This window comes from Colossoma macropomum, unplaced genomic scaffold (genome assembly GCF_904425465.1).
Source record: "Colossoma macropomum unplaced genomic scaffold, Colossoma_macropomum, whole genome shotgun sequence".
NCBI lineage: Eukaryota > Metazoa > Chordata > Actinopteri > Characiformes > Serrasalmidae > Colossoma > Colossoma macropomum.
The window spans coordinates 5,518,694-5,529,011 of record NW_023494787.1 but is presented as its reverse complement, the minus strand read 5'-3'; the positions used below and the strand labels follow the sequence as shown (position 1 = coordinate 5,529,011).

General features: G+C 42.4%; 1 protein-coding gene across 1 annotated transcript in view; it reads right to left on the bottom strand.

Moving 5' to 3' along the window:
- Positions 1–1,672: 1,672 nt before the first annotated feature.
- glcci1a (glucocorticoid induced 1a) overlaps positions 1,673–10,318 on the bottom strand; it is an 83,745-nt gene continuing 75,099 nt past the window's right edge. Inside the window, exons 5-8 of the mRNA XM_036565950.1 lie at positions 9,728–9,877; positions 7,306–7,516; positions 7,006–7,126; positions 1,673–3,739 (exon numbers count right to left, since the gene is read on the bottom strand). Of these exons, the coding sequence (XP_036421843.1) occupies positions 3,415–3,739; positions 7,006–7,126; positions 7,306–7,516; positions 9,728–9,877 (807 nt within the window). The 3' untranslated portion in view covers positions 1,673–3,414. The remainder of the gene's footprint in view (positions 3,740–7,005; positions 7,127–7,305; positions 7,517–9,727; positions 9,878–10,318) is intronic.

The window sequence follows — 10,318 nt, the reverse complement described above, 5'->3', positions numbered from 1 at the left end:
TTTTATGATAGTTTTGAGCAGATTTTGGGCAGAAAATGTATTTTTTAAAAGCCATTCATGGCAGGATGTAAGGAAAAACAGCCCCCAAAGAAAACGTATTTTTAATTTACCACTATTTTATTGTCACAACATTACATACAAAAAACTCTGAAGACACATGTACGTTCACTGGCTGTTCAGCCTCAGGTCCCATCATAACCACTTTAATGAAATACGAGTTATTACGTTTTTCTTTAATGCATCATTTCACATCAAACCACTCTGAATGAGTTTATCTACTGAACAATTCAATCATGCAGTATTTTTTAAAAAAATGGTTGGAATTCTCCTTCATTCTCCTCCTACAAGAAACAACAGAAAACAAAATACACAGAAGCATAAACAAATGAATGTAATTTGTCCTCCACTCTACCTTCATTACAGCTTCCATTCTTTTCAAGAGACTCACTTTCAGTTTTTAAAGAAAGGCTTCTGCTTCTCACCTTCCAAATAATCCCAAACACATTCAGTGGTGTTGGGGTCTGGACTCTGGGGTGGTCAGTCTATTGCTCAGCTTCTTTGTTTGATGTGTCCGTCTCCTTTTCTCAGTGAGGTTCTTCTTGAACAGCTACACAACCTTTCAGACCCACAGCGCTGAGTCGTCTTCTCACAGTGGAAGGATGGACAGAAACACCTGTGGATGTTTTCAGATCTGAAGCAGCTTGATTTTCTCCTCTCTCTCAGAGATGAAAGCTTTAAGTGCTGTTTATCTGATGGGGGCAGTTTTGGTGTCTACCAGGTCTTCCAGGTGGTTGTTAGGAGCCTCATTTTCTCTGCAGCTTAATCAGTTTTTGAACTCCAGTATTGGAAACTCTTTCATTTTCTTCCTTTCCTGTACAAGTGGCTTATTTTATGTCTAATCTCCCCAGAAACATCTCCTGAATGAACACCTTGTATATAATGACTGTTTTGACTGGAAATGTACATTTACAGCATTTGGCAGACGCTCTTATCCAGAGCGACTTACAATTCAATCATTTTACACAGGTAGGCGAAAGTAGTGTTAGGAGTCTTGCCCAAGGACTCTTATTGGTATAGTGCAGGGTTCTTACCCAGGTGGTGACCGAACCCCAGTCTACAGCGTAGAAGGCAGAGGTGTTACCCACCACACTACACCAACCATCATTAAACTAAACAAGCGAAGGTGGACTCTGACGTTCGCACAGTACTGTACACTCCAACTGGCCTCTCAGCCTGCAGTCAAACTCCAGCCATCACTGCATCTCTGTCAGAGCATCTTACAAGCACATCAACCTCACTCACCATCAGTTTTAGAGCCAGCGGCCCTGATGCACTCACAACCATCCGAGGCAAGGAAGGCAAGTTTATAAGCAACGATGCCTGCTTGCCTCGGAATGCTGCCAGTGGACCAATGGCACTCCTCCATCCATCTGAAACTGCTGAAACACCAAGAGGCTTTAAACACTCAAGACTGCTCTTCAACATGGAATGTCACAAGTTACTCCGGAACCACTTCTGAAGGTAAATGAAAAACGGACAGATGTTTGGTGGGTGGGTGGGTTGGGGGGGTTCAATTTGTGGATGGATACACAGTACATTCCAAATTTCCTGAGTTTAGACTCCGAGTGACACACCTGAAGCTAGGTTATAAACGGATACTGTGCAATAACTGTGGCTTTTTTTTTTTTAATTTTACATATGAATATTGTTTTTACTTTTTTTTTTTAAACTATTTTTGCATTGGATGTTTTAAAAGTTACAAAACCTTGACATAGTGTAAACATAATTCTGAAGAGTATAACTCCTTTTTTCTATAACATACATAAAGTAATATATGATTTTCCATTCAAACAAGCTTTTTTTTCTCTTTTATATAGATATCTATAGATCGATACAGAGAGCTTATTCATACTGTGGATGTTACAAAAAAGGAACAAGACCTACTATCAGTTTCAGATGCATGCCGCTGACCCTATTAAACCCTTCTTGAAGCTTTTGTTTTCCACTGAATGCCAGCATTATCGTGTAGTAGCTGATAAGGCGGCACCTGCTTTTGCACTAAAGTGAACGTTAATGCCGACACGCAGGCCACTTCGCTTAAGATTCAGTCACCCAACGAAGCGAAGCGAAGCCGCGGGTTTTGGGGAACAACTGCGCAGCTGTTTGGAACAACATCCGTGAAAAAAGTGAACGACTCCAAAAGAGCAAATGCAAAATGATGGAATGCGACTAAATTCAACGCCAAACGGTTAAATAAGATGAGATTAAAATCAGGAAAAAACACAGCTCACTTTGTTTTCCTTTCTTTTGAAGGAATAGTTTCCGGAAAAGTCAAATGTATGTGATTTTCTACTTACCCCAGATGCAGATTATCAGCCAAGACATGTTTGGTGTACAAATTTTGCTTCTTTAGTTCAGAACGGGAGCTGCTACGCTAACGGTGCTAACAAATATCAGAGGCAAAGTATCATTTCCACAATTTCAGGCCAAAATCTTCCTATGTTTGCTTCAAATTACGTCGATAAGCGACGTAAACGCGTTAGTAAAATGACACAGATAGACTTTATTTACATATTTAGCCTAAATCTGTATGTACATTATTATCATCTGCATATAGATCTGCTTTCGTAAAACATCACTATGCAGGGATGTAGCATTAGCACAGTAATACCGAAGGGTTTCTTACTGTAAGAGAAGCTGCATATCGAATAAGGATAAACCTACAAAAATGAGTACAAACACACTAACTTGGTAAACATTACCGCCTGAATATGACCAGGTTTCTATCACAGAGTGTCACACTGTATTCCTGTCTGTGCAACCTGGTTCAGGTCCTGGATGGAGCTTGAGCGGGTCGAGAGAAGTGTTTGGGTGACTATTGACTTCCAGTGTTAGCAATGTTGCAGCTCCAGGTCTAAACTAAAACACCAGCCATGTCCTGACTGATCATCTACATCTGGGATGTTGAAAATTACATATAAATTACATTTTTCGCCAAACTATTCCTTTAGGATTAACAGTGATGTTAACTTCTCGCTTGCATATTTTGAGGTTCCAACATCCAGTCATGCTCTATATTTCTCCATTTATAATATATAATCTTTTACCAGCTTCTCCCGACGCTGTTCCAACTACAGCCTTTCTGGTGAAATTAGCCCACACGTTAACCGTTATGTTCATCCCTGTCAGTAACAGTGCTCAGGAGATCGCCGTGGATGTGAAGGTGGTTTGCAGTGGAAAGTTGTTTGTGTGTTCGGGACCTTGTTGCTATGCCATGCAGACAGTGGAGTTTTCAGCACAAAGATGGGACCCTCCAGAGAGGACGGGTGGGGGTGGGTGGGTAGAGGCCCTCTAGGCAGCCTGTGGTGGGACAGGGGTTTGCGAAAGTGCCACGGAGACCAGCTCCGAGCAAATCTAGCTAACTGCATAGTTCTGAGGCTGGGCGGGGCATTCCGAGGGCGCCTCCTGCTGTTGGGACGGGGAGGTGGCGGGGGACTCCGGCGGGTCGTCTGTGCTGGTGCTGGTGGAGACCTGAGTGGGGTGGAGGGGCGCGTAAGCAGGGGGCGCCGAGCTGGGGCCGGCCGCCGCGTCGCCGTCCTCTTCTTCGGGCTGCGAGGCGGAGTGCTGTAGCAGAGAGCCGGGCAGTCTGACCGGGCAGAATGCTGAGCCAGTCGGGATGAAGTTCACCTTGTTTTTGTCAGGGCAGGAGAAGAGAGGGACGGCAGCTGACTGTCTGGACCTGGAAGGAAGAAAAAACAAGTGAATATTAATGCAAAACACATTTCTGTAAAGCACTTTACAGTCAGAGAAAAATGTGGTTAAAAGTTCTGAAAATGTGGTTAAAAGTTTGTAAGAACCGCTTTGGTAAAAAACAAAAACATCTCTCATTTGCCTACTGCTAAGATCACATGATACAGTCAGAGAGATCAGCCACTGCCTAGTGGTTTCTATTAGGTTTTCATGTGAACAGATATTAGCTACGTTCACATTATAAGCCTCGTTGCTCAAATCTGATTTTCTGCTCAAATCCGATCTCTCTGACAGGATGCTTCACACTCGTTTAGGTGAGTGATTCAAATCTGTCATTAATGTGACGAACCGGCGTCCTGAAATGACACATCCTACTCAGTAACGTCACGTGAATGAATCACCGCATCATCAGCACAAACTAACGAGCAGAACGAGCTTCGCTGAGAAGATAATTAACTCTGATCAGCTCTCAGCTTCATTATTAGAGCGAGACGAAGGAGAAAAAGGTGAGATGAGCTGCTTTTCCACCGTTTACAGGCTTTAACTTCTGTTCGGCGCTGTTGCCATGGTAACGCTGAATGATGGCGCACGTGCAGTGGAAAAAAAGCACATGAATTCTGATCTGAGCGTCTCGTTAAGATCGCATGACCACGAAACGGATACGTATCCGATCTAGGACCACATATGAAAGTGACTCAGGTCGGACTTGAAAAGATCAGATTTGTGTCCACACAGCCCTGAAAACATCAGATCTGAGTCATATTAGGGCAAAAAATCAGATTTGTGCCACTTCAGCCAGGTAATGTGAACGTGACCTTTCTGTTCTTTACCTATTGTTGTCTGTGGAAATCAGTGGTGCAATTTAAACGCGACAGATAGAGATCAGGGGCTGCATTAGAGAAACTGCCTGTCTTCAGTCCTAAGTCAAGACTAGAAAAGGTCAAGATAAGATTTTCACAAAATCACATTACAAAAGCAAATCTTATCTTAAATCTTATCTTAATTCAGGAAATCTGTCCTACATCATAACTTACAGCATCTTATCTCAAGTTAGGAAACCTTAAACTACTTGATCAAGGTCAATAATCAATTGTTATGTCTGTTACCAAGCAACCAGCAATATGTGTAAAACCTAAAGAACGTGATAAACGTGAAGTTAAAAACGCAGCTATTGACGTAAAAAAGGTGAAAACAAAACTGAAGTGCAGTGAACGTCTGGACGTTTGAAAAAGTTAGCAATATCGTGTTTCCATTTCCAAAGCTTTATCCAGTGTGTGTTATTTCACAATAAACATCCACACATTCAACTGAGTCTCCTCTGTTCACTGCAATCACTGTGACGCTTTGTCATGTTTTCATTGACGCTAATTGAAAACACACGAGTGTATTAAGAGGGGAACGGGGAGAACGTGGATGCAGTGTCCAGGATTTGTGAACCACAGATTTAGGAGGAAAAAAACCAAAACAAAAATCATCACTTTCACAAGTAAATCCACTGTTTGGCAGAATGAATAAATGCCACCTCATTATACTAGTTATAGTGAACTTGTTATGCTGCCTGTCACAGTTGCACAAAGCAACATTATCTTTTTTCAATAGAACCACTAAGGCTACGTTTACACAGCAGGTTAAAGTGACCCAAATCTGTTCTTTTTTGCCGTATGTGAAACAGATGTGTGTCTGTGCGTCAGTGTGACAGATAAACACACTGAATCTGACATTTTCAATTCCGATTTGAGACGCTTTCATATGTGGTACTCAAATCCGATATGTATCCGATCTGCGGCAGTGTGACTCAGTCTGAACATCCAGATCGGAATTCATGCGACTTTTACGTCAATCCAACTCCACATTCGTCATAGTTTCGCGCTCCTGAGGCTCAGAAACATTTAGGCTGATGTTTCTTAAAATTAGAAGGCACTTATCACAATTTCGAACGAAATGGCCGAACGCGGCCGGAGGAGACCGAGTGGCTGTGGCAGAATAACGCACCCTTTTTATTGGCGAACTCGAACACATTCTGGGTGATGAGTCCAGCTGTCAATCACTGGAACTTCATAATCGCTCCTGTGATGCTGGCGAAGACGAAACTGAAAGCTCCAGGAGTGACAGGCGTTCGCTGGCCGTCATGACTGTTTACCTCTGGATGAGCCATGTGAAGCTCTGTTCTTTTGTGCATGTGGGTCAGTTTAGGAGCTGATCTGTTCAGACTGATGTCGCATACAGATCACATTTAAAAGATATTGTCATTTTTAAATTTTAAATATTGTCAACAGCCAAAAAAATTTGGTGAGAAAATCAGATTTGGGCCACTTTTACCTGCTGTGTAAACGTAGCCTAAGAGTAGAAATGGAAGGTTAAAACAGAAGTTAGGTCACTTTTGGGGTTTATCCTAAAGTTAGGACAGTATTTAGGAAATCTTTTTTAGTTGGAGTTAAAATTAGATGATGATGATGATGATAAGATAAGATAAAATAGCAGAAAAAGTTTCTGAAATACAGCCTGAGATTGAAAAATGTATGAGTATTTCTTTAAAGAGCTCATATCATGGAAAGCTAAATTTTCTTCACCTTTTTTTGAAATAAAAGTAGTATGTAAACATCGTTTAGTTTTAAAACATACCTTTCACTCACCTGTCCATTCATATTAATATTAAAATTAATGGCATATAAAATAAAATGCATAAAAATGCAGGATTTGGCCCTTTGAAGTTCTAGATCAGAGGTCACTAATAGGCGGACTGCGGTCCTTTTCCGGACCCAGATGCTGTCCTATGCTGACCTGAACCTACAACCGATAAACTATGGAGAATTATATATGTTTGATGGGTCGTCCTATTTTAATTGGCGTAACATTTCTAGCCATTATGGTGCCACTTGATCGGCCCTGGAGACTCACAGACCAATCGCATGCGTTGTAGATATCACACGTGACGCTACTCAGCCAATCATATCTGTGCATTGCGATGAGCACTGAGACTAAAAAGAGAAAACTGACAATAAATCTTGTTGAAATATGACTGAATTGTACTTTATTTGATTTGACATTCAGTTGTTGACTGTATAAGATGTTGATATACCTACTAGGCTACTTCAGTTTACAGTATATGGCACTGAGTCATAATGCACGTTAGACATTATGATGTTCTGGACCTTTGCTTGAGGACATTTTCTTTAACTGGACCTTATTGAATTTAATTAAATACCCCTGATCTAGAGAGAGAACAGTAAGCTCTAGAAACGAGGCCGCACTCACGTCATTTCCTCAAACACTTTGATCTTCTCGCAGCCCTCTGGAGGCTCTCGCTTGAACATGTAGCTGTTGTTGGGTTTGGGAGAGGAGGCGAACTTTGGTAGCGGGGAGCTGCTGCCGCTGTCTGCAGTGAGGAAGCACAAGAAGCAATCAGACAGTGCTGATACTAAAACATGCACTACTGTTCAGTATGTACACCATCGCTGTCGAGACAAAACCCTGCATCTCCCAATTTCCAAGTATTCCCAAAATAGTTTATAGTTTTAATGTTTAAAGTTCATTTAATGTAAGGTTAAGGCTGACCTTTGTCTCGGTCATCGAGCAGCTCGTCTGTGGAGTACGGGCTGCCGTCGTGTGATCCTGGTGGGCAGGCGGGTGAGGGGCAAGGGGACAGGCTGGAGCAGCTACTGGAGCGGCCCGGCACCGAGGGGGTCTGAGTGTCCACACTGCGGCTACTGCTGCTGCGCTGCTGAGGGGGGAACGGAGCCCGCCGGCCATCAGGGACCTCCAGAGCCTGGATGAGGGGTGGGGGGGAGGGAGAAAGAGAAAAGGAAAAGTGTCAGGGAAAGAAGTTGGAAAAGACAGAAAGGGCGAGGGAGGGGAGAGAGGAGGCGCAATAAAATGTACGATGATCATCAGACAAAAGATTAAACTCGGCATCTCAAAACATCCTTAAAGGAATATTACAGCATTTGTCAACCTCACCAGCTGCACACTGGCTTTATTATGAGCGAGTCAGGAGAATAAAAACAGCCTAAAATACAGTGTCATGTGCTGCTGTGAGCCTGTAAAGCCTAAAATAAAAATGAAGAAAAGTCAGAGGTGTCGCGTCGGATCTCCCGGGAGTTTTTCACACCAAGTCATATGTCTTTACATACTGAAGATATGATGACGATAGTAAATAATACACTAACATCCTCAGAAGACACATCCAGTCAAGTTTTGACTGAGTTCCCTTTGCATTCTCTTTCAACACACTCTTTCCTTGCTCCAGGGAGGGGTCCAAAGCAAAACCCATGTTAGGGCTGGGCGATTAATCAAAAAGTACCTGAAACCGACATTCAGAATCTCTAACTGATGTAATGTTGTCCATGTTGGTTATTTAGATTTTTTAAAATTCTGTTAATCCTTTCCCCACTCTGTGTGTGTTCATGTACTGTCCCCTTAAAAACTTACTACCGTGCGTGTCGTCACGTGACTCCACCACGTCCAGTCTGCAACATGGAAGCTAAGGCTACGTTCACACAGCAGGTAAAAGTGGCCCAAATCTGATTTTCTCACCAAATCTGATTTTTTTGTTTGGCTGTTCAGATTATCTTTTAAATGTGATCTGTATGCGACATCAGTCTGAACAGATCAGCTCCTAAACTGACCCGCATGCGCAAAAGAACAGAGCGTCACGCTGCTTCACGGCTCATCCAGAGGTAAACAATCACGAAACACCAGTCGCTGCCGGAGGATCAGCTTCATCTTCATCAGCATCACAGGAGCCATCATGAAGCTTCACTGACTGACAGCTGGGCTCATCACCCAGAATGTGTTCGAGCCGTAAAAAGGGCGCGGTCACTTCTTTGGTTCGCGTCCTCTGATTCTTTAAACTCTGCTTTCAGACCTTTAACTGTTCTTTGACGCTGCAGCCTCGTTCTCCTGCGGCCGCGTTCGGACATTTCTTTAGAAATCTCTTCAAACACAGAAGGTTTTAGATGAGTCTCTTCTAATTCTTGAACAGAAATATCACCCCAAATGTTTATGCATGCAATTACACATTTCCACCAGAGAGGTCTCTGAAACCCCAAAACTTACAGAGCGTAGCTTGAAGACAAAAAACTTTCTCCAGTTTTCCTTTTATTACTAGCTCTCCAGCTTAGTAAGGGTATGAAATAAAGATGAAAATGCCCAGATTTCAGAAAATGATATTAGCCAACATAATTTGAACACAGTGATTAACTGGCTTTTCTCTGCAAAGTTGGCTTTTAGGTTGTAAAAAGCTGGCCAACAGTACTTTTTTAGAAATAAAGGAAAGTGGCTGGATTTACTGTCAGCATTTCTCCATTCTTTTTCTCTATATTTTGTCAGAAGGCAAAGTCTTGTGTTTCTGTGTAGCAAAGAATATATAGCTAATCTCTGAGGTGGGCTGGTCTGCAGTTGTGTAGCTCCTGGTCTGAAAACCCACTCCGGTGAAGTCAAGTCAAGCCAAAGTGTATTTATGTAGCGCTTTTTACAAGAGACATTGTCGCAAAGCAGCTTTACAGAAAAAACGGGTTTGAGACCCCATGAGCGTCTCCAATGGCGAGAGTGGTCAGGAAAAAACTCCCTAAGAGTAAGAGGAAGAAACCTTGAGAGGAACCAAGACCCATCCTCCTCTGGTCAACACTGGATAGCAAACAGCGTTAAAGTATAAAATATTAAAAATACAGAAACGGGGAAAAAACAGGTGAAGCAATGGTTATAATTAAATAGCCTGAGTCTGTGCAGCAGCAGCAGGAAGGTCAGTCCATGCAGGTGAGGTTTGCACAGCTTTGTACAGCGAGAAGCTCAATGGCGATCCTGTATTAGGCTAAAAGTGCTGGAGTATTCCTTCAGTATCAACGTGGCCATCAGTATCTGCAGTATATTTACTACACTTACTGTTAAATCTGCTACTGCACCAGCTTAGAGGCGTATCTCAAACCCATTATCTCATCTAATCTTCATTAGAGATGATGTGTGCTCTGTGTGTGTCTACCTTTAGCTCCTCCTTCTCTCCGTTGTCTTTGATGAAGACTTTCTCCAGCTCGTGGTTGATGCCCTCCATGCTGCTGGGCACTCTGGAGATGGAAGGCTTCGGCACAGTGATGTTGGACAGTGGCATCTGCGCCGGCTTCGACATGGGTGACTGCAGGAAGAGCACACATACAGAGTGTTAGAAAGCCAACAGATCTGGTCTCAGAGTAAGAGAGCTGCCGTAGCAGCAGCTTCCCCAAGTCTGAATGAGTAAAAGGATCCAAAGGATCTACACAGCAGAAACAGATCCAGTTTTTTCAGCTTTATTTATTTATCTTTATTTATCTTGCAACAGCTGATGAGTGATGCACAAAAATGAAGATATCATACTTAGAATTAAAACCACCTCTGTGTAAGTTTGCATTAAGACGGTCACTATTGATTATATTATTAATTACTGACTAATGTACCGGTTATTTTGACTATTAATGGAGTAATCTTTAAAATCAGCCTTACAGTACAAAATGGCCTTAACTAAACACCAAAACACTGCTCAGCCTTTCAAAGACTGCAGGATAGTTTAGTAAAAAGGAAGCTTTAAAAGCATTGCGTA